This window comes from Oryza sativa, chromosome 8, assembly GCF_034140825.1.
Source record: "Oryza sativa Japonica Group chromosome 8, ASM3414082v1".
Classification (NCBI taxonomy): domain Eukaryota; kingdom Viridiplantae; phylum Streptophyta; class Magnoliopsida; order Poales; family Poaceae; genus Oryza; species Oryza sativa.
The window spans coordinates 11,815,400-11,840,311 of NC_089042.1; the positions used below are offsets into that span (position 1 = coordinate 11,815,400).

At 40.7% G+C, this 24,912-nt stretch overlaps 1 protein-coding gene across 5 annotated transcripts; it reads left to right on the forward strand.

Moving 5' to 3' along the window:
• The first annotated feature begins 17,790 nt into the window (after nt 1–17,790).
• On the forward strand, nt 17,791–24,399 carry LOC4345191 (homeobox protein knotted-1-like 13). Of its 5 annotated transcripts, none has more exons than NM_001422528.1 (7): nt 17,846–18,189; nt 18,236–18,501; nt 21,810–21,930; nt 22,397–22,584; nt 22,671–22,802; nt 23,745–23,881; nt 23,967–24,398. In NM_001422528.1, the coding sequence occupies exons 2-7, from the start codon at nt 18,268–18,270 to the stop codon at nt 23,989–23,991; spliced, it is 837 nt and encodes a 278-aa protein (NP_001409457.1). In that variant the 5' UTR covers nt 17,846–18,189; nt 18,236–18,267; the 3' UTR covers nt 23,992–24,398. The 5 variants fall into 5 exon arrangements, with proteins under 5 accessions (XP_066168967.1, XP_066168968.1, XP_066168969.1 ...); NM_001422529.1 differs by having other exon boundaries at nt 23,975–24,398; XM_066312870.1 differs by having other exon boundaries at nt 17,791–18,501; nt 23,967–24,399.
• The last annotated feature ends 513 nt before the right edge of the window (nt 24,400–24,912 follow it).

Genomic DNA, 24,912 nt, shown 5'->3' on the forward strand with positions numbered 1-24,912 from the left:
TATTTATGAGCGCTATGATTCGAACTCTGGTGGTTGTCCCACCACACCACTGATGCTTCTCTTGTATGTGTGAATACTTTGACACACTAGTAGACGCTTGTATAGTGTACGTAGTATTGGTAGGTTAGCCTAATATGAGAAGTTGTGTTGATGAGATTAGAGAACATATAAAGACACGTATTAGAAACTAGAAAGTAACATATCCAAACTAAGGTTCGCCTCGTTGTTTTATTGAGCTAGTTTGGCTTAGCTTGTTAAGCTTACACTGGTGGAGAAACCATCTTTGGTCGGTCGGCCGAAATCCACAATAGTCCCAATTCCACAAAAAACCGGGACTAAAAATGATCTTTAGTCCCGGTTGGTGGCTACAGTGGGCATATTTGATCTTTAGTCCTGGTTGGTAACACCAACCGGGACTAAAGATCATCTTTAGTCCCGGTTCTAGACCTGTCAGACCTTGTCAGGCCCCCTGGGATCTTTACTCCCGGTTGGTGTTATCAACCGGGACTAAAGATCTAGAAGATATTTAGTCCCGGTTGGTATTACCAACCGGGACTAAAATTCAACGCTTAATATATAATCCTTCTTCCCTATCCTCTCCTCCACAACCACCTCGCACTTATCCTCTCAGATCTCGATCTCCCTCTCCTCCCTCTCAGATCGATCTCCCTCTCCTCCTCCCCCTCCGCTTCCTCCCCTTCCTCCTCCCATCCCCGGCCCTCTCCTCCCCGTCCTCCCTTCCCATCCGCTCAGATCGATCTCCCTCTCCTCCTCCCCTCCTCCTCTCAGATCGATCTCTCTCCTCCTCCTCCTCCGCCTCCTCCCCTTCCCAACCCATCCCCGGCCCTCTCCTCCCCCTCCTCCCTTCCCACCCAGCAGGCGTCCGGCTGGGCCGCGCACGGGCCCAGTGGCGAGCGGCGGCAGGCGGCAGCCACTGCTGGCATCTTTTTTTTTTTACAATTTGTGATTCACTAAGATGTATAATTTTATGATTTGTGGCATGACCTGAGATGTATAATCTGTGATGTATTTGGTTTGTGTGTAATTTTTTTAAGATTTGTGATGTATTTGATTTGTGTGTATAAGTAACTTAAGATTTGTAATGTGAATGTTTTGGGATGTTACTTTGATTTGAGGTTTGATTTGGGATATGTATCCCACTTGATTTGGGAGAAAATACAGGGATTAAACTCTAGCTAAAAAACAATGAAAAAAAAAGAGACCTAATGGGACTGCCGCTACCCTCTCTTTAGTCCCGGTTGGTGTTACCAACCGGGACTAAAAATGGATCTTTAGCCCCGGTTATTTCAATCGGGACTAAAGATGGGCATCTTTAGTTCCAGATTCATAGACCCGGTTGAAAAACCGGGACTAAAGGGGGATTACCAACCGAGAGTATAAATGGTTTCTCTACCAGTGTTATTAGCGAGAAGTCTAGCTAGGCTTGACTCGCGAGCTGGCTCGTTAAGCTCATTAACATTTATTCCACCAGTGTAATTTTAAGTTTATCATTTTATCATATATGTGTGGAAACGAAGAATCCACTAAATAGTAAATACATATATATAGTTGGATATAATTAAATAATTAATTAAACACCAGTTGTGAAGCGCTGGGTATATGAAGATACGGTGATGTCTAGTACTCAGAGATTAAAGGGGTACTAGATAAGAGAGATGGGATAAAATCGCTCCCATACATCGTGGTGTTCTTTTCCGGATGGTTTTAGCCAAAGACCAGGTTGAGGCTTGACTCTTGTGAAGAGAGAAATGTTTGGGCCCATATGTTAGCTCCTATTGTGGCAAAGCAGAGAGATATTTTTTTTATTTTATTTTAATATACATGTAACTGAACATGGTACCAATGCTAATCTATACACCCTTCGTAAAAAAACTTAAATCTTGGCTATGAACATAAACACGTCATTTGATTACTTTTTTATGATGGGATACATTATAACTTCTTTCATCTGGTACTGACATAGATCCATATTTAATACGTGTGTATGTGATCTGCACACTATTGATGCTCTAACATGCTAAACAAGCAACTCGAAAGCTAGCTCGTTAAGCTTACAAACTATAAGACTAATTTGACTTGGCTTATTAAAACTAGAGTCTATTCGAGCCGAGCTCGCTACACAAGCCAATTTAAACTACTACTCCCTCCGTCCCAAAATATAAAAAGTTTTGAATGGATGAGACGTATTTTAATACTACGAATTTAGATAGACTATGTATTTAATTAAAACTCCTTATATTTTTTGGATTATAGGACGAAGGGGGTACGAGCTTAGAGCTCTTCTTCTCGCCCCTGGTGGTAAACCGACCACCACGGGATCGACGTCTCGCTACGCTGTGGCGCTGCGTGCGCCAGCGCCGGTGCAAAGCGTGCCATACCGTACCTGATCGCAACCAGTGAGGCCTGCAGGCTGGCAGCAACTGCAAAGCCTGGGGCGTTGCGGACGGAGCGCAGGGTTTCGTGGAAAACCGAGGCACCCATCCCTGTCAGTGTCTGTCGGGCAGCCAGCTCCAGGGAATAATGGTCGCAGCTTTGGTACTCTATGGCTATGCACCATCCACTGCACCGCATCCGCCAAATGCCGCCCGGGACCAGCTGCAGCTAGACAGCTAGTGCTGATGTATATACGCCTGTTGCAATGTACGATTACTACGAGAGGAATTAGGGAGTATTAGTGTACTACTGTGTGATCCTCTTGTTTTATTGTAGGTTGCACTTCTGCTTAGATATGGCACGGTTGGGTTGGGCGTTTTTCATTCCTGGCTAGCTTGGTCCCGTTGTGGGGAACCAATATAACTTGTCTTCTTTCCCTCGACTCGATCGGATGGCTTTTAAGCTATGGCAAGCTAGATGTGTCGTAGATTAGTTCGAAATTTTGATAAATTAACCATTTTCAAAAACTTATTTTGAAACTAGATCTTGTAAAAAAAACTTTAATAAAAACTGAACCATGACCTCAGCACGAATCTTAGTTCCTATACTTCAGCGCCAGTGGCGCAGCTAGAGGGGTTGCCATAGGGTGCCAACACCCCCCTATCCAAACACTACCACCACTACACCCCCATGTTTTTACTCTATATTAAGGTTAGCTAAGATAAGTATTTATCTAGTTTATTTTGTGTAGCTTGAAAGTATTATCAGTTTAGTTAGTTAGCAAGTCTAAAAATATTAGCAAGAAACATGATCTACAAAGTTAATTTGTGATTTCTCATCTTTTTCAAGTAAAATAGATGATACTTATTTGTGAGATTATTCAATAGTTTACATTAAAAGAATTTAGCAATAAAGACTAGTTTTAAACTTCTAATGATATTATTAAAGAGCTAAAATTCAAGTTTTTCTTAAAGGACTAGTTTACACATTGCTTGTTATTGACGGTGACTATTTGACCTCCTTTGCTATCAATATTAGTTATTCGGTATCATGGTTTATCTTCACCCCCACACCTCCCCCGCCCCGCCCCATGTGCTCACATGACACCTGAGCTGATCCCCTCGTAAACATGGTAGGTGCTTAGCACCAACCGCTTTGACGTTCACAAGGCTTGTTGGTGCTGAAACTGGGGACTTAGCATTGCGTGCGACCAACCTTCTTCTTCCTCTCCTCTCCTTCTGTGTCTATGTGCGACAACGCCCCCCCCCCCCTCTCCTTTTCCCCAGATCTCCTCAAATCCACCCCAAATTGAAGGGATTTCAGGGATTTGTTGGGAGATTGATTTGCAAAGTAAACTCCTTCCAAGACCCATCTTTCTCCATGTATTTTGGTTGTTTTGGTTGAAATCTAAATTGGGGAATCAATGTGGGTTGGGATGAAGTGTGGTAGTTCCGTATTGATGTTGCTCAGGATGATTCATGTTGATTTTTGTGTGGGAATGGGTAGGGTTACAACTTATAATTATGAAATTTGATTTTGTGTGTGTGTGTGTATGTGCGATGTAATTTATAGTAGTTTGAATGTGTTAAGTTGTATTTCAATGTTGGAATTATCAGTAGTTGATTCATGTATATTTTTTTTACTTTTGAAAACATTAGGACTACTAGTCATCCACCCATGCGTTGCACGGGCTATTGTTATTGGTACAATAAATACTAAAATTGTAATCATATGTTAAAGTCATTGGTTATTTATGAAATTATTAAGCTTAATGTTTCTAATTTAGTTTTCTGAAAGCAAATTGATAAAACAGTAAACTTATAGTTCGAGATCGATGGTACATTTTTTATTAATTAATTTTGAATTTTAAAATTATTAAATTTTATAAAAACTAAAACTAAATAACCCTTGGTAATCCAATTCAATGTTTTATATAACTATGGTCATTAGATATGTACGGGTTGCATATAGATATTTTTATATGCCAAGAGAGCAGGTCTTTTACAATTATATATTATTTGTTACAAATATAATCGTTGTAGACAATAAGACTAAATTATTAATTTGTAGGAACTGTTGTTCTAAATAATATAATTTGAACACATGCAAAATTTGTATCAGTAACTACCGAAATGTAGACCTACCTCAATGATAAAAAGATGAATCTTTGTAAATATGATTTCATACAGTCTGTAGATATGAATCTCTTCATCTATAAATTAATGCCAAAAAAAAGATTATGGTGAAAACTATTCAAATTTTTAAATACTTTATTTAGTAGTTCAATAGTAAACTAAAAAGGTACAATTCTGAACTAACGATCAAATTTTTCGTGTTCTGAAAACCAACTTTTGCAACAATCAATATAGAACGTTCAAAAAATGCTATACATCATTCCAACTTCATGCACCTATCTTTATTTAGATGCATTATTAGAGGTTGTGTAATTCACCTTAATTCAATGTCTAATTTAAGTGTTGAAGGATAAAGACTAATACAAACGATAGTTATTCTAAACGGATGGCTAAAATATAGTTTGTTTGAACCCATAGTAGAAAATTAAATAAATAAAGAAAAAGTTATTGCTACATTTCAATTGCCTGAAATTAGAGGAGAGAGTCAATGCCACAGGACAAAATGAGAGTGTGCCCCAAGTGCAAGAACAAAGAGGAGAAGATATACACACACACATATATTACGATGGGGTAATATAGGTAGCTATAAAAACTATCCTAACCTAATCAAAATTTAAAAACAAAAAACACTCAGTGCACTATAAAAAGATTCGGTATAGTAAATTGGCCTCCACGTTCCAATTTAATTTTGATTTGCATGGATCGATCTATCTTTGTGATGTTAGCGTATTTGTGCATAATATTAGTTTGTAAACATAGCATGGATTTTCCCCCAAAAAAGCACAGACTAAGCTAATATTGGGTTGGATCAAACCTTGGTTAAGTTGATCCTAGCTTTATACATATCAAGAGCGAGGCAATATAATCAGCACGGCTCATGGATACAGATAGAATTAGTAATACTTAATACATGAACATACATGACTTACTACCAAGGTTTGGATCTGATTGATGGCATGAACTATGACGATCGAGCCTCTACAACTGCTGGCGCGCGGCTACATGGACGTCAACTGCCCGGATGAATCGATCATGCGTCTTTCCATGTAGGCCGCTTCTTCCTTGCATTTAGGCTTTAGCTCCCTATTGATGCCCATCTGTTGCATATACCCATGCTGATGGATGCCCAACTGTCGCATGCATGCCTGACTGATCGATTTCCATCGATAAATTCCTGCATCGTGAAACAGATCTAATCGTGTTCCCCAGTGCTATAACTGCCAATATCATCTTTTCTCTCGCACAATCTCTCTCTTATCTCCTCCTCCGTGAAGGGGTGGAAAATAGATTGATTTGAAGGTAGCCCACAAAGTTACACACACGGATTGGTTTTTGCAATCTACTGTGACTATAATATCAATTACTTAATCAACGGTTAGATTTTTTTGGTTAACATGGGAGCTCGTAGAAAGTGTCCAATTAGTATAGGTATAGATATATGTGAGATAGGGTTTGTTGCAAGTAAATTAGGCATCCAATTCAGAGTTGTAATAGGCACGATGTCTAAAATGTTTTGAACTACTACGCTCTTACGTTTGTTAGTTTTCCGATTGATGTGACATTTATTAGTTTACCTCCTATATGTATTATTTTGAAATGCTCTATTTTTATTTATTGGTTACATATTGTAGATGGATAGATTGGTACACCTTCATTTTGGTGGTTGTGTGGTAGAGAAAAGAACCGATGGAAGCCATTTTGAGATGATGATTGTTAGGCAGCTAGTGCTCGGTGCCAAACCCACATATATGAGGTAATTTTTCGTATGAAGGACGAATTGGGTAGGATTTATAAGTCAGTTGGTATACAAGAAATATATGATGTTGGAGCCGATCCCATGTCGTATAAGTATGTGTTGGACTTGAACAGAGAGATGGAATGAAAAACCTATGTGGATATAGTGTTGGGTCACAATTCAACTCGTTTGAGGTGTTTTCTTGGAAGAAGGAGTGCAGGGAATCCACAAATGAATTCTTAGACCTTAATCGAAGTATGTGTGTACAATCCCCCAGTATTGTCATGAACCGAAGAACGATGTGTTTGTGGCGGATCAGAAGGAAGAGGAGTTTAAGGAGAAGCCAAGGTATGCTCGAAAGGAAGAAGTGATTGAGGAAGACGTCATGGTAGGGGAGGAAGTACCAGTTGAGGAGGATGTGGAGGTATAGGAGAATTTGTCAGATGGTGGATGATAATCATGTAGAGAATGAGATGGGAGGTGAACTTGATGATAGGCAGATGGCTTCTAACTCGAATGGTGATCGTCCTGTGGGCAAGCTGTTGGAGGAAGAGAGGAAGGTGTTTGAGGAAATTGTAGGTTGCAATTCTGAAATCTCTCAATTCGAGGATCTTGGCAATGCGGGATGGGTAGTTACTGACAAGGATCTAGAATACTGATAAACCCTAAGCACCACTCAAGACAATCACTGTTGTTGGCCTGATCTTTCGATGAGTTGATGATAACTACGATTTGGGAGAAATGTTGACGACCCGACTACAACCGTACAAGACATTGCGTTGCGCCTTAGTGATCGATACACCTCTCCATGGGTTGTTGATCTTGCCTGTGCAAATCAACCCTATTCCTACAAGCAAATCAAAGAAATAAGCAAGAACAAGATAAAAGCAATCTGATATTGCAAATAGGAATTGAATACAAATGATAAGTTGGGATTCCGAAGAACAAGTAGACGGGCGGTCTAGCCGACATGCGCGCTGCAAGCAAATAACAATGGCTAAACTTTAATCTAATAAAACCCGAGAAAACCCTGAAGGGGTACCTAGCTATTTATAGAGGTGAGAGGACGACCAAGGGTGCCCTAGGGTCGTGCTCCACCAGATTGGGGCGGCATCCAAGACAACCCACTTGGGCTAGGGTCCAAGACAAAGTTACATGCCCATAGGCCCACTATTGGTGATGCAGCACCTTGTTTCTTTGATTGCGGATAACTGAGATGGAGTTTGGTAATGAGGCTCGATCTGTTGGAAACAGGACTCCGAGATCTTTCCATCAAGTACTCACAGGCTGAAAACGGAGGTCGTACGCATATTTTGCGGCCGTTTGAAGTCAGCAATGCAATAGGTGGCCGAATCGAATTCTAGCACTTGGAGGACTTGACCTTGATGACTTCTTATTGATCCATGATGTGAGCAATGGTCGTATCAATGGTAGCCATAGTCACATCAACAATGGACCCATTAATGAAATTTGGGAGGAATCGAGGAAAGGTTTGGAATTTCGATCTCTAGAAGACTTGAAACTATGGCTGCAGAGCTACTCTATCCGTGTGCACCGCCATTCCTTGTGAAGAACTCCAATGCATCTATTAAGTACATGGTGGCTTGCCTCGATCCAGGCTGCAAATGGGAGGTTTCTTCAAGAAAGAGTAGAGCTGATAGGTAGAGGATAACTGGTGTATGTGAAGATCACAAGTGTTGTAGTTCTGAGGCATTGGGCAACACTTGTAGCTAACATTAAGGGTAACAGCTTACTGTTGACGGTCCTTAAATAACAAATCTGACCGATAATTCCTGCATAAAATGAAATGAAATACCAAACTTAGTAGCAGTGTTTATTACTCATTTCCACAAGCATTGGTGAATATTTGTATGCAGGTGATTATTGACTATTCGTAGCTGTAAGACTACGCAAAGAGCCATCTGCATGGGAGCCAACCTCAACTCCATAGTGAATGGTGTTGAGCTAGTACACCTCAGCACCAAATGAGCTGGCGCTGAGGTTACCAGCTCAACTCCATTCCCCTTAGTGTCGAGATGTTGAATCTCGGCACTAGCTAATTTTGCGCTGAGATGTGGGCACCGAGCGCGCCACCCAACACAATACCAATGTTTTGGTGGCTGGTTGCTACCCAGTCCTCAACACCAAATAGAATGGTGTTGAGCCCTGGATAGTAGCCCCCTACTTTTTTTCCTTAAATCCTCAGGAGGGTAGCACATTACGGGTTTTACAATGCAAGTGTTGACGGTTCTTAAATGCCAAATATGCCTATCAATTTCTGCATAAAAGAAATAAAAGAAAACACCAAACCTAGTGGTAGGGTTTATTACTGACCATTTTCCACAAGTATTGGTGAAATATTTGTATGCAGGTAATTTTGAATGAAAAACACACCTGCCATGTGAAGAAATACAGCTCCAGCCACTCAGACATGAGCATAAGGATTGGAGAGCCCACAAATAGAGAAAACCGACTTAATCGAGCTAATCCACCATGCAACCACACAAGGGCCCACCAAGCAGCCACTCAAGCGAAGGAGCAGCTGAGAGGTGGGACCAGGAGTTCGGCTGACCAAGGGGGTCGGCCGAACCGACCTTGGCCCCCTCTCATCCTGGCCCTCCACGTGGTAGCTTTTCATTGGATGCTAATGATGGTTGTGGGTGAAACTGACCTACATAACCATCATAACTGCCTATAAAAGAGTGTTTCATCATCACTCTCAAGACACACATCTCAGGTGGAGATCTCTAAAGTTCATTCAAAGCTACTTTCTAGTAGAGTATTGGAAAATAGGGAGAGGGTGAGGGGAAGTTCTGGAGGAGTGCCAGAGTTGTCGGCACTCTCTCCTCTCTTGTACCTCGGCATACGCTTATTTTATACAAGTGAGTATTTAAGATTTCTCTTGGTTATTTAATTTTCTTGTTTAAGTAAGAAATATTCTCATCATTGCATATTCATCGCTTAGTATTTAAATTAAGTGCTCTAGTACTAAGACTCTAGATGAAGAAGGATGTTCTTGCGCGAGGCTAGAGTAGTAATTGATAACGTGGACATGGTATCTAGGTTAGAGGTTTCCTTTGTGTTGTTGCGTGCTCCACGTGTTGTAGAGGTAGGCGGCAGGTGGTGACAAACATGTCCGTCCTTTATAATCTTCCATGTTTGTGTATGTCATAGAGCTGTAGGCCACATCACTTGGCAGACTAGTGGAAAGCCGATACCCGAAGCAATTGATAGATTTTTATCCTAACATATTTCGAGAATCTTAACCCACATGAATCATCTCTGTCCTAAGCATTCCATTGGTTGTCCTTGGACGAACCCATTTCTTAGATTCTACACACATGTTCCTTGTGATTTGATACCCTTCGAATACTCTAAGGAGAAATGCTACAACGGTATACGTGCGCTTGCGGATTTATCTGTGATCGTAACAAATATCAATAGAAAGCAAGACATGTACTAATGTCTTATATATAGATAGAATATTTCGAGTTGGAAGCACATAAATTAGTTTTGATAAATCAAAAAAACAAAAGGATTGAATAGTTTTGACATATCCTCAATTTTGTTCAACTACAAATGTTTCAACGATCACATGCAGCTTAGGGGAATTAAATACATCCTACTAGGTGCAACGGGGGTACTTGCCCTTCCTAGCGGCCTCTGGTCCGGCTTCCTTGCATGCTTCTCCCTAGCAACCTTTCTCTCCCTTTCAGCCGCAAGGTCCTCCTTCTCCTTCTGTTCTTTCTCCTTGACCCACTTCTTTTTTCTATTTTGAATCTATGCATTCCTAAACCAGTAGTGAAAGTCTTCTTCCCACCAAAGCTCCCCCCTGCGAAGATCCTCGACATCTTTCAGGTGGGTCTCCTTATCGATCCACACCACAAAGTCACATAGAGGAGGTGGTGGCTTCGGTACCTGCATAGCAGACAACACACTATGAATTCATTCTACAAATTGCATGCATAACAAGAGAAATCATCAGGAAGAAAAGAATTTACCTCTATCGGCTTTTTCGACTTTTCTTTCTTTCCCTTTGGCTTTGGCTTCTCTAGGGTGTATGTGTAGTTGCAGCTCAAATACCTTTGGTGAAATGTCATCTGACTGTCACTTATTGCAAATTGCCATTCATCGCTACACCAACACATTAGACGAGGAATACTTGATGAAGGTTATCAACGAGGGCTATACCCCACCAAATCCATCCTAGCAAACAAAGCATAGACAAATTAAAAAAATATCAAACACCTACAAAATACTACAGCATCACTACGATGTAACTCACAAGTATTATAACCACCCCCAACAAATCATTCCTAAAAAACAATCAGGTCAAGTAGGTCAAAACAATTGTCTCCTAATATCCACTATCCTAACCGTACTAATATCCACAAATGAATCAAACAAACCAAGCCAACTAGGTATTAAACAAATCCCACTAAAAAATCACAAACAATGGACGATAAAACTCAAACCCTAACCATGAACTCGAATTTATTAAGGCATGAGAGGGTAACACAAGCTCACAAGATCCAACAACAGATTTGAGATAGTGAGAGGGGAAGAAGTAAACTTACCTTCGAAATTGCCTGGGCTCCTCGAAAACCCTAGTTTAGTTAGGCAAAACTAGACTGAGATGTGGATGGCACGGGGAGGAGGATACAAAGTCCCCTAGCTCAGCACCAACGGGACTAGCACTGAGGTTGGGAGCTTAGCACCAAGACAATTGGTGATGAGGTCTTGCCACGTCAGCGAGGGGATCTGCTTTGGCATCACATGGGCAGAGGAGGTCAACACCGACATGGACTAGCGCTGACCCGTATGACCTCAACGCCAAGACGTTTGGTGCTAATGCCACGGTCCATTTTTTGTTAAAGTTTTTTTTTTTTGTACGGTCTAGTTTTGGAATAGTTTTAATAAAGGGTCAATTTGTCAAAATTTTCGGTAGATTAGAACTACTTGGGTTAAGAAAAGTTAATATTGAAAACACAAATTCCCTTCAGAAGGAAAAAAGAACATCAAACGATAATTGGGGATCGATATAGGTAATAGGGGTAAGTTTCACGAGATCCAACAACTGTTAGTGCATATATATTTGCAATTTCCTACATTTGTTCTACAAAATTTTCAAATTAAAACTCCAATTTCTCGCTATTTCCTTCGCTATCCCACTTTTCTCCCATCTGCATGTTTATCTTGTGCCTAAAAAAACCTCATCCGCGCCAATGGACTCTCCTACCATTAGGGAGTAGCTGACCATCTCTCCCTCTCTCTTGCCGGCTTCTTTTTTTTTTATTTTATTTTCAAAACTCATGCATTTTGTTTATAAAGCAGTCTAAAAATATATGCTGTATATCCTTAGGTACAACAACATTACATCTGATTAAATGAAGCAACACCATGGCTATGGCTGATCTAATCACCATCCAAAAAAGAGTACTTTGGAAGCAATCTAGAAGGTGAAGCTCTCAATTGGAAGCAGACCGCAGGGACTAATGCAATTGATTGGGGCCAACAGCAATGCCACAAAGCCAAGGTGATTGCGACCAAGGTCCTCTTCTTGGAACATGCAACTCGTTGAGGGTTCAATCGGCGACCCCTACTGCCTCAAACTTGGCACTTGTTAAGGATGATTACTGTGGGCTGTAGATTTTTGTGCTACATTTTTGGCTATTCTAAAATATTTTTTTACAATAATTGTTTGTAAAATATTTTTTAAAAGGGACATTATGTAAATATCTTTTCTTATAAATATGTTGCCAAGAGCCTATTTGTAGAAAAAAAATATTTATATTTTAAGACTTTTAAAAAAAACTTTTACAAATGGATCCTCAAAGGCGGTCTTTTTGGTAGCGACCCCCTTCACATCAGCGACTTAGGCTTAATTCGGCAGCATGGGTTCCAACCCATGTAACTCGTATTTCGCGCGCACGCTTTTCAAACTATTAAACGGTGTGTTTTTTTTAAAAAAGTTTATATACGAAAGTTGCTTTAAAAAATCATATTGATCCATTTTTGAAAAAAAAAATAGTAAATACTTAATTAATCACGCGCTAATAGACTGCTCCGTTTTCCGTGCGCTGGACAAATGTTCAACGAACACAGCCTTATTACTCCCTCCATCCTAATATAAGGGCACTAGAACCGGATGTGATATTTTATAGTAAAACGAATCTGAATAAGTGACATCACATCTAATATTAGTGGAAGGGGTAAGGGTGTCGGGCCAGTATCATTGCTACTGAGATATTGAACTTTGGCTCCAATGACCTTTGACCTATGCAAGACGTTTATTACAAGGTTCATTTCTAAAACATTTTTTTAGATGTTTATTATAAAATACTCCCTATGTCCTAAAATAAGTGCAGTTTTGTACTATTCACGTTCAACGTTTGATCGTTCGTCTTATTTGAAAATTTTGTATGATTAGTATTTTCATTGCTATTAAATGATAAAACATGAATAGTACTTTATGTGTGACTAAATATTTTTAAATTTTTCATAAATTTTTTAAATAAGACGGACGGTCAAACGTTGGGCACGGATATCCACTGCTGCACTTATTTTGAGACGGAGGTTGTAATCGTTTAAAAAAAATAAAATGTAAAAAATCCAGCTCGTACAACTCCTATCCAAGAGATCAGAAGAAGGGTACGGGTACATGATGACTCAGGTCTGAGGAGCACCTGCCACTTGGGGACAGGCCTTAACGGTAGTAGCCATCTGCCCACTAGCTTACCGCTCAGAAACTTGGGTCCCTCTGAATTCTGACACGCCTGTCACTTGGGCCCATTCTGACAGAAGCCTCATCAGCCAGCAGTCATAGAAACACTAGCCCCAACCCAACGGTCCATCGCCACCGCATAATACGTACGCTTCTCACAATGACAGATGGACCCCACCAGTCAGTGATAAGTACGCTCCTAACCTTTTGCCTCCACGAAACTCTCGTCCTTTCTCACCGTTTTTTCCAAGCGCGTGCTGCCGTTCCGTTCCCACCATACCCCTGTAGGAGTACATGCCGACCAAACCCCGCACACCACGCGTCGCCGACGCGCTGGTCCCACGCGTGTGGGACCCACCAGCCCGTGACGCGACAGTATTTTCTCACGGTATCAGTGGGGAGCGTCCGCCTGCTTATCCTGCCGCCGCGGGGACCATGGCGGCACAGTAAAGTAGCATGAGGGCCCACATCACCTGGAGCAAGTACGCGACCTCGTCTAGCCCACGCGTGGCATCCCCACCAAACAGCCACTGACATGTGGGCCATGGCTCGGTGTGCCCCCACCGGATAGTAAATGCCGGTCTAGATTTTTCGGGGGAGTACCTATACATCTTTCGAAAGATTTTTATAATCGTATCACATAGATTTTTAATCTTTAGATTAAAATCCGATAGATATAATAAAAGGCAAAAGGCAATTAAGAAACACCATAATGGACACTAAATTACCATATCCTCAAGAAAAAGATCAAATCCAATACAAAATTTAAAATTTATATACGAAGATTCAAAAATTACAGTGTAACTAACAAAAGTTATAGTGTAAGTTTCATAAATTACACTGTAACTTATAAAAAAATGCACTGTAAATTTGAGTGAGAAAATCGAGTGAGACATAAGAAAAAATCTTTCGAGCGAGATATAGCAAAATCGATTTTTCGGTCTCCGTTGCCGTGCGAGGTCTTCTTCCTTTTTCCGACGTGGGGCACGCGGAAGTGGGGCCGGGCCCACCTGAAAGCCACGCCGTACTTTGTTTAATCACTGACGCGTGGGCCCGGGTCACTGTGGGTCCCAGATATCAGTGAGTGGCCTTGAGGAGAGTTGGTGCCGCCCGCGTCCACTTGTCCGTCGGCTGCAGGCCGCGACTGGCCTACGCATCCGGCTCCCATTGGCTGCTGCTGCCCACGGCCCACGGCCTCGTTCTCCACACCGTGGGGCCCACGGAGATGTGGTCCAGGTGCAGAGCGGGCGACACGTGTCGCGTCGGGACCGGACGCCGGGATCACGCCTCCTCTTCGCGCCATTGTCACTCGCGCCTAATTCTACCCGCCCTTTAATCTCTCTCTCTCTCTCTCTCTCTGTGTCTGGCTTGAACGGAGGCCTCTTTTCTTTTCAAAAAATTACAAACAAGTCCTTGTTATCTTAACCTTTTTTGTTCAATGAAAAGAGTGTCAATAACTAAATATGCAACAGTTTCACAATGTACGTATGCATATATTACCCTTTCAAGGAGGGGGTTTTGGTCTTTTTACATATGATACTATAACAGCTACTACTACTAAATAATATCGTTGATTTGTCGGTATATGTTTGCAAATGTATCAAAAACATATGTAAATACATCACACAATTGCTCTTTTTTTATCCGTTCTTATATTATCTAACCAAGAGCTCAACGTCACGGATTAGCTAGACTAGTAGTTTAGTTTGGACATTTCTTGGTAGTTACATATAATAATCCTATAATGACCACATTCGACCAAATTCTTGTATGCAGAATCTGTTGCCTTGCAATCCACGACCAATGCTTTATTATTCGTTGATAATGAGTGTATAATAGCTTGTCAATGGTATAGATCAATAACTTGATCTTGCTTCTGCGGTAAGCTAGCTATTGTGATTTGATTTGAAATGTGTCAAATCTTTTTTAAAAAGAACAAATAATATGTGTTATCTGGCCAATAGTCAAATGAAATTTAAAGAGCTTGTTTTATGTTTATTGAACCATGGATGTGGTTATTAATTTAGTTTTAAATATGGAGTTCTTATCCACAAACTTGTGGTTATTAATTTAGTTTTAAATATGGAGTTCAAAGATTGGGATTGATCAAGATCCAAGGATCTGTTTAGTGTACTACTAGTCTCCAGAATCAAAGTTTGAACATCATTTTTTTAAAATACATTATATGAACAACTACAAGAGTTACATAATACGGGAGTACTTTCCAATATGAATCCAATGTAACCAATTTATGCCTCTAAGCATACATTTTGTTAGGCCAATTATTAGTCAAAAGTTTAAAAATTAAATATTTTGAATTTATGAGCATTTATTAATCAGTACAGAGATTATATATCGGCCTTTCTACCAAGTATGGATATCTGTATATCCTGTATAGTTTTTATTTGACAAGTATATAGACATTGCATGGTAAAAGAATTGCAAATCTAAAATACAAGGGGTAATTATAAAGGGAAATTATTTTAGAGCTTTACATGGAAAACAGAAAGAAAAGTATTCATTATATGATTAAATAAAATCCATGTGAGATTTTGTCAATTAACTATTAGATGTGACAATTATTAGTTGTTTGTCAACTGCACAATTAAATAAAGAAGACACTTTTTCAAATGGAAAGCTTTAGCTATATAGATGTACTTTAAAAGTTATAAATACAACCTTGCCATAATTTAGTTGTTACATTTTTCATTCACTGCGTTTAAATCTTCACTTTAGCCTTCTTACAGCCAAGTAGGTTTGCAAAAAATGACATTGTGCATAATACATACATCAAATAGTTAATGGGATTTAATTTATCTTTGTATAATTTCTTTGTTGCAACTATATTCTTGTTTGCATTACCACATTATTTTAAAGTAAATTTCAATAAGTAATTCAGCAACAAAACTATCAAAAGGACAACACAATTCCCTTTGAATTCTTGATATGTACAAAAATGAAGACAGAAAAATCCTTAAAACAGACAAGCTGAAATGATTGAGTTGGATATATATTTTGTTAAACAGTACCTTTTGATTTCCACAATCATTTCACTTGACATATTTTCAGGCTTATGTGAGTTGTGACACATATTTTTTTTGCAAAAAAAACATGAAAATTTTGTGAGAAATTTTATACGATGTAAGACTACCGACATCGCAATCGGTTTTTGTTGTTTGTTGATTCCAAGGGAACCAAACACCATGGTGATTGTTTCATCTCTTATTTGTTGTCTCTAGGCTCTCTCTGATGAACAGAATTATAGGTATATTTATCCTTGGAAAAACAAAATATAGGTTTATGCTTTTATCCTGAATTTTTATACATTCTTATATCATTGTGTTGTTACGTTCTTTCTAATTCTGTTAAATATATTTGTAGTTTTACATAATTTACTCCATATTTTTTAGAAGCACGTCGTACACAAGTTTGAACGATATATATGATTGAACGTACATATAGACTTTTAAAATGACAAATATTTGGTGAATATTAACGGTAAAAATCCAAGAAAGGTTGTAGAGCTAGCAACTTTGTCCAAATTATTGCATTGCTTTGTACTGTCTTACATGTACATTAATATACTGAAGAACTAAGATGCAATATTGAGGGGCCTAATCATGGAATTATGTGCAAATTGTACCCTCTCATTTCCTAGCAGGCATATATACTACTACTTCCTCCATCCTGTCACATCCACCCAATATCCTTTAGTATATTATGGGATGGAGGAAGTACTGTATAAAATTACCGTTGCAAACACTAAAACCCCATGGAGCACACAATGCAAAGTTTGGCACGGAGAACGTTAACATAATCACTTAACCCAGAAAGAACACATAATTAATCATGGCGATCAAGTTAATTAGTGAAAAAACAACACTAGTAGGTATTGTCATGACAGCTACCTTTTCTTTCTAAAATGTTGAGGGCTTGAGGCAGAGACAAAAAAACGGGCTCTGAGAAAGATTCTTGTGGAAGCTCTGACCATTCTAATTGCACCAGTCCCCGCCAATAATCAACGCATTTAGCAAATCCCCAAGCCTGCAGCAGCACAGCAGCAATCACAACAGCACGGGTGCCTATATCACTAATCCCAGCCCCCACCTAACTAACCCCACCCCCTTTATTAAACATGGAACGCCCTCTCTTTGCTGGTTTCCTCACAACCACTCTTCCAAAATTATGCAATTTAAATACCTAACTCTAGATTTTTCGTTCTCAACGTGGCGCCGTTAAACTGTACTAAAGACGGACGAAAAAACCGTCTACGTGTGAAACAAAACTATGGATACATAAATTTTCATGTTATTCGCGGATGACAAGCCCCGGATGAATCGACGCTTTCTAACCGATGGATATGTATTATTGCATGGTTTTCGCGGCCGAAATCAATCGTTTTCTTAGGAGGGCACTTTTAATTTGATGTTGGTGGCACTGCTACTACCTTGTTTTGGTTTGGACATAGAAAATTACATGAGGTAAGGTCCTTTTCTCCCCCCATTGCAACATCATTATTAGCACAAGATGGAGCTCCCCAAGCTTACCATTTCCTAGTAGGCATATAGTAGTAGTACTATGTAACCGGTACAGTCACCAAAACAGGGTTATTTTATCAGGGAATGCAGCCATGCTCACCCTAGATGGACAGTGAGAGGTTATTACTATATACTCCTCATTAGAGCATGTAGAGAGAGAAAGTGAAATATAGAGATATAGAGGGAGAGCTGTAGCTAGCTATAGCATTCTCTCTCTAGGATATAGAGAGAGAATACAAGGGAATGAGAAGGAGAAGGAGAAGAGAGGGAGTGTAGAAGAAGGGGGAAGGAGGCAGGAGTCCCTTTCCCCGCTCCGCTTGGCTTTTTGCCTACCCTCCTCTTCCTCTACACCTCATACTCCTAGCTCTCTACCTCTCTAGCTAGCTAGCTATAGGTAGCTAGCTAGTCCTCCTGCTACCTAGGGGGGCGACGCCGCCGGACGGGGAGGAGGCCATGGCGTTCCACGGTCACCTCCCGCACGAGATGACCATGCAGGCGCTCGGCGCGGACGACGCGGCGGTGGCGGCGGCGGCGGCGGCGGGTGGGGTCGGGGCAGGCGGGGCGCCGGCGTGGATGAGGTACAACGACGGGAGCTTCCTGCACCTGCAGACCACGTCGGACTCGTCGGCGTCGCCGTCTGGCGCTGCGGCTGCGGCGGCGGCTGCGGCGGCGGCGGCGGCGGCCGGGGTGCAGCAGTGGATGGGTGGAGGCGGCGGCGGCGAGGACGCGGTGGCGGCCGCGATGGGCGGCGGCGGCGAGGCGGACGCGGCGCGGTGCAAGGCGGAGATACTGGCGCACCCGCTGTACGAGCAGCTGCTGTCGGCGCACGTGGCGTGCCTCCGCATCGCCACCCCGGTCGACCAGCTCCCCCGCATCGACGCGCAGCTCGCGCAGTCGCAGGGCGTCGTCGCCAAGTACTCCGCCCTCGCCGCCGCCGCCGCCGGGGACGACGGCCGCGAGCTCGACCAGTTCATGGTGAGCACATCACAAACCTACCCTACCTCTCTCTCTCTCTCTCTCTCTCTCTCTCTCTCTCTCTCTCTCTCTCTCTCTCTCTCTCTCTTCTCTCGGCCTTCGTCATCCTCACGCCCTCCGCTGGTTGTTCGGATTGCCTTGGGATTGGTGGTTCCGCGGGATTAATTAGGGGGATTTGGATGATTAGTTTATCTTAATTTAATCGCGGGAAAAGGTCAAGCGATCTGTTCTTTATTACTCAGGGGTGAAAGGCTAAAAGCTATTCGTCCTTTGATGCGTTTTTTGATTTTGCAAGCTTGTTTATTTCTTCTTCTTCTCTCCCAAGTTTGCTTCCGTAGGGTTTGTGTCAGGATTCGCGGTTGCTATTCAGACGCGATTTCAGTTTTCAAATCACGAAGCCTCATGTTTCTGTTGCTTTTTGGCCTACTGGTTTATCGATTTTGAAGCAGAAATTAACCGTATCCTTGTACTGCCATTGCCTTTCTTCTTCTTTTTTTTTCTTACCCTTTTGCTCTGTTCTTGCAGCAATGTCATCTGATAACTTTGCTTATTCCTTTCACAGAGAAAAAAATTAACATAACCTTTGTTTTTTTAAGAAATAATCTGGTTTCTGCTGGTTGGCTTCTAGCTCTGAGATCCCGTGTGCTCGCAATCAAGTAGGGTTTTTGACTGTTTCTACTGGGGTCTACAATTTTCATGGAAACAATCTTTCAAATGAGTTTGGTGCGACAAGTGACGTAGGACGCTGTAACCTGAGTCCTGAATTCACGCTAAACATATCACGTTTCGGTTTCGCCTGGAATTTCACACCGATTTCGACCAGTTTCTTTCCTGCATTCAAAAATGTGGAGGTCACGGGGCAAGTCGTGGGGGATCATGGGGAGGGAAACAATCAGCCATGGCTCCCACTTATCTCCTCTGCTGCAATATTGACCACCTTTGCTGCCATTTTCTGTTCCTTTCCCAAAGCTGGGCTGGTCTCTCTCTCTCCTCTGGTTCTCTCCCTCTCCAGTTTTGACATGGGAGAGGGTGTATGTAGAATACTATGTGTGTGCATCTTGACCACGCCATAAATGGTGTAGGGACTTGCCGTTACCAGTTGTGGGTGGTGGTGGTCATTGGGGTGCAAAAGAAAAGATTGTGGGTGGGCTTGGTTGTGATGTTTCTCACCATTGTACCCTAGGGCCTTTGCATTTTAGATCCACCTGTGTGTTCTTTGCTCCCTCCTTTTTCACAAAATGTATATCAGCGGTGGAGCCAGGAATTTATAAAGATCAGGGCTCAACCAATGCGATTCGTCGAATCTTCAAACTTTCCATGGATTTTTGAATGGATTTACAAGGGATGGAGACAAGCCTAGGATGCTCAAGCAGTCAAGCTAGCCGTCTCCGTCCCTGTGTATATGTCTATTGTTCTGAAGAATTCGTTTCCACATACATATTTGTTTGTTAAGAATGCTAACAGTATGTAGTTATTACGATTTTTCATTCCTTGTTTCTAATTGAATGCTCCAAAAGAGGTAAGATGTTGTATCATGCATTTATATGTAGAGGTATCTATGGTCCTTTCTCATTGATTTTTTTCTTAATTTGAGCTTTATTGATCTGTTCTTAGTTCGTACAGTGAGCCATGGACAAATATTATGAAGAGGACTGGGTATGGTTTCTTTTAGGACATTTTTCGTTTACTATATCTCCTTGTGCCAGTGCAGTGATAGCTGCAAATGCATGTTATTCTGTTGTCTTGGCAATCAGTCAAGGCATGGTCCAGTTCTCAGCGAGTTTCAAAATGTGAATTATAAATGAGCGTTGATTTCAGCAGCGCTGATAATAATAATGCGTAAAGCCCCAGCATTCATTTGATTTTGATATCGTTTTCCCTCTGTTGCGTCTACTCAGACGAATACAACGTAGTAGAGTTTGATTGAGTAGGCCGGAGTATATTATTGTAGGAATGGATACTATGGAACTTTTTTTTTGCATGTACTAAACACGTTTCCCATATTTTAAGGAGTGAAGAAGCAAATACATTTTTTTTTCTTTTGAAACAGAAGAAGCAAATAATAGTACTAGAATGGCAAGACACTGAGAATGGCCAATGCACGTGACATTATATTATGTTTCTTGTGTCTAATGTGCCTTGCAATGTGAAAAAAGTAGTGGTTGATCTTGAATAAATGATGCATACCCATACAAGCATGGGCAGGACCGTCCTTACAGTACCTACTTGCACTAAAGGCTTGTGATATGGTGTACTTTTTGGTCCCTATGCAAGAAATGCGGGTACATGTCTTCTAGGACTTAAAATACTGTCTCATTTACCCCGTGTGGCCGATGTGTCTAAACTTAGAAGTGATTTGAATTATTGATTATTAGTTATCCCTTAACAGTAGAAAAGATATTCTACCACTGATAATTGAGGTGGTAGTATAACTAGACACAGTCCATTGGATTAGAAAAGATGGACAATCTACATTGATTTCTAGGACCATCGCAAAACATCTTCTGTAAGTATCTTGTATTTGCACACTTGAACAGGACCACCAGAACACAAATATGCCAACAGTGGTCCAAGATACTGGTTGTTTCATCTTCTTTTTGTCCACTTATAGTGCAGGCCTTTGATCGTATCAAGGGTCATACGACCAGAACTACGATGCAATATAGTCTCGGTCCCATCTATTTTTAAGCAACTAAGGATTCACCCTTTTTTAATTTGCCTTGGATAGAAAACACAAGAAAGATATCATTATTGATTTGGTGGTCCTGGTCAGTTTCTTGATTCTTTGGTCATGTCCTGGCTGGTATGCTGGACCTTGTAATAATAGGTAGCAGCCATAAAGCATCATTATGCTTCAGATAGCTTCTCCTAAGCTAGCAACAGCACCAACGCACTACTGATGTTGGGACCATATATTTTTCCAATTTAGCCCTTCGTTTGCCTTACAGCTAATGAACTTGGTATGACACTGACAACCTCAATGTCACAACATGGATTTTTTCAGAGCAGAGGAATTGTACTTGTGTGCTCGGTCTGCCATACAGATTGTGTAATGCTATTAATGTTTGGTGTTTGATCTCCTTTTTTTTAATCAAAGATTGATCCTTCTGCACGTCCCTTTTCGGACGTCCTACGTACCATGTGACATCTTCTCTTTGCATCTCCTGCCTTTCATTGCCTTTGGGTATTGCATCTATTTTATGATATTGTTTTATATATATAGTGATTCTTTCAACATACTTGATCACTACATTTGTTTTAGAGTTTATCACTTCATGTTAGTAACCTGTAGTTGTTTCTTTTCTTAGACGCACTACGTCTTGCTATTATGTTCGTTTAAAGAGCAGCTACAGCAGCATGTCCGTGTTCATGCTATGGAAGCAGTAATGGCATGCTGGGAACTTGAACAAAACCTTCAGAGTTTGACAGGTACAACCTTTTTGTTATCTCTTTCAATTTTCATAATTTACAAAAGTAAAACTTTTATTAGGAAAAAAAATCCAAACTTTTCTTGGTAATGCAATGATAGTAAAGAATTGACTAATGGTTTGGAAATGGCATATTGTTGGAGCAGCGAATTGTTTGTTCCTTGCTCTTGCTTAGTCTGGCACGATATGCTCTTGCTCTTGCTTAGTCTTGCTCTTGCTCTTGTTTGTTCAAGATTTTTGCTTCAGATAGAAACTCCAAGTCCGGTTTAATCCATTTTCTAAAAAAGGAAAAAAAAAGAAAGAAACTCCAAGTTTGTGAGCATTCTCTATTTCTAAAGCTTTGAGTGTTACAGACACGATCAGAGCGTAAATTGAGAGGGTTTTAGTATTTTGCTAAGTTAGTTTTTGGTAGACTGGTATCAATCAAATTGATTAAAGAAAATGACAAACTGGAAATTCATGGACAGGTGCCTCGCCCGGTGAAGGCACGGGAGCAACCATGTCAGACGGTGAAGATGATCAGGCAGATAGCGAGGCAAACATGTATGATCCAAGCTTGGATGGAGCGGATAACATGGGTTTCGGCCTTCCCACAGAAAGCGAGCGATCCCTAATGGAGCGTGTCCGTCAAGAGCTAAAGCATGAACTAAAGCAGGTTTGAAATGGATTCCAATAATTGCTTTTCAGGGGGAAAAATGGACATGTTGATGAATCTCAGTACTAATCACTTGGCAAATTCAGGGTTACAAAGAGAAGCTGATTGACATAAGAGAAGAAATTCTTCGCAAGCGAAGAGCGGGAAAGCTACCGGGAGACACGACTTCTACGTTAAAAGCTTGGTGGCAGTCTCATGCAAAGTGGCCATATCCAACAGTAAGTGATGATGAGAGTGAGACAATTCACATGCTTAGCTTCCTTATGACTAATATACTCCCTCCGTTTCACAATATAAGACTTTCTATCATTGACTATATTTGTTTAGATGTTAATGAATCTACACATATGTATGTGTCTAGATTCATTAACATTTATATGTATGTGGGCAATGCTAGAAAGTCTCACATTATGAAACAGAGGGATTATTTGCATTCACAGGTTAGTCTAGAAGGAGTAAAATGCACCAACGGTCCTTAAACTTATCGGGAGGTTTCACTTAGGTCCACGAACTTGCAAAGCGCACATCGAGGGCCCTAAACTTGATTTATTGTATCATTCCGGTCCAAAGCCATGTTTGACCGTGGTCTTGACTACGTGGCACGCCACGTGAACGATGACATGGATTTTTTTATTTTTTCTCCCTTCTTCCTTCTTTTTTTCACCACTGCGACAACCCCTCCCCTCGTGTCGCCTCTCACCACCGAGAAAAAAGAAGGAAGAAAGAGAAAAAAGAAGGAAGAAGGGAGAAAAAAATAAAAAAAAATTCCATGTCATTGTCCACGTGGCGTGCCACGTAGGCAAGACCACAGTCAAACGAGGCTTTGGACCGGTATGATACAATAAACCAAGTTTAGTGATCTCGATGTGCGCTTTACAAGTTCATGCACCTAAGTGAAAACTCCTGACAAGTTTAAGGATCGTTGGTGTATTTTACTCGTCTAGAAGTCTATTATTTCCATGTGTCCTGCCTTCTCTGAATCTTGCGAGTTTTCTGAACTTGTTATGGTCTCCTATACTGTTCAAGCACCTTATTTTATTGTCACGCTTGTTGTGTTGCAATGCCGTTTGGCCACTTGTGCCCTCTCTTTTCATCCATTTTGGGTGTTCATCACAGGATGTACATAACTGAATTCCTCTCCCTTTTTTTTCGTCATGTAGGAGGAAGACAAGGCACGGCTAGTCCAAGAAACAGGGCTACAGCTAAAGCAGATCAACAACTGGTTCATCAACCAAAGGAAAAGAAACTGGCACAGTAACCCATCTTCCTCCACCAGCGTCAAAACCAAACGCAAGAGGTACCAAATCAATCTTTGCACATCTGTCATATAGCCTGGAGTTCTGCCGATCCATTGATTTGCACTTAATTCGAACAAAAAAAAGTAATGCAGGTGATAACAATTCGTAGCAGATGATCGCCGAGGGCTGAACACTATGCTGGGTTACAGGGCAGGAGGAATTCATCCAAAGCAATAGGAGGACAATTGCTTAGATCAGGAAATGTTCTGCAAGATCAGGATCAGGAGCCGTATATTAGAGAACCAGTTATATTTTATAGACAAAACTAATTGCAAGTAAACATATATAGTTCTGTAAGCGCTTGATTTGAAGAAAAGGGGAAATTTTTCCAAAGGGGTTGTATAAAATGGCGAAATTTATATTTCAGTTTCTAGATACCACTGGGTAATACTGCTCATAGCACTGGTGTTGATGTTTTTGTTCTCCATGCGTCGTAGACAAGCGGTTGAACCGTCCGCTTCAGACGATTTTTTTCACACGTATATATGTATGTATTGCTGTGGGTTTATTTAGCTTATCTATTGTGTTCTGCTGCACTCTGTGTGCTTAATCAGTTAATCACTTATATATATTCTAAGTATCATTTGTTAATTTGTGCACAAGAGTTGAGAAAATATCACACATGATGAATACTTTGCATTCTTTTATACTACTCCCTTCGTCCCATTTTTAAATACAGCCATGATTTTTTCGCGCTCAACTTTGACTGCCCGTTTTATTTGAATTTTTTTTAAAAAATAAAAATATAAGTCACGAGTAAAGTATTATTCATGTTTTATCATCTCATAATAACAAAAATACTAATTATAAAAAAATTTCAAATAACACCAACGTTGCCCTTAAAATCCAGTATATTGCAAAAAAAAAAACACTGAGTTATGTATTATCTGTTGACGTGAAATTACGTCATGATACATGAAAACCTGGGAAAATTGCTTAACTTCAATGTATTATGAGTTTCGAGCGCGCCAGTTAGTTTGATCCGACAACTAACAAGATGAAAATAGATCGATAATCAAGATGTTGATCA

Excerpts from the sequence above, each read along its gene's own strand:
- LOC4345191 (XM_066312870.1), top strand. The coding sequence starts at position 17,980 with ATGGCGTTCCACGGTCACCTCCCGCACGAGATGACCATGCAGGCGCTC. Across the intron at positions 21,931-22,396 it reads AAACCTTCAGAGTTTGACAG|GTGCCTCGCCCGGTGAAGGC; the intron begins GTACAACCTTTT and ends ATTCATGGACAG. Across the intron at positions 22,803-23,744 it reads CAAAGTGGCCATATCCAACA|GAGGAAGACAAGGCACGGCT; the intron begins GTAAGTGATGAT and ends TTCGTCATGTAG.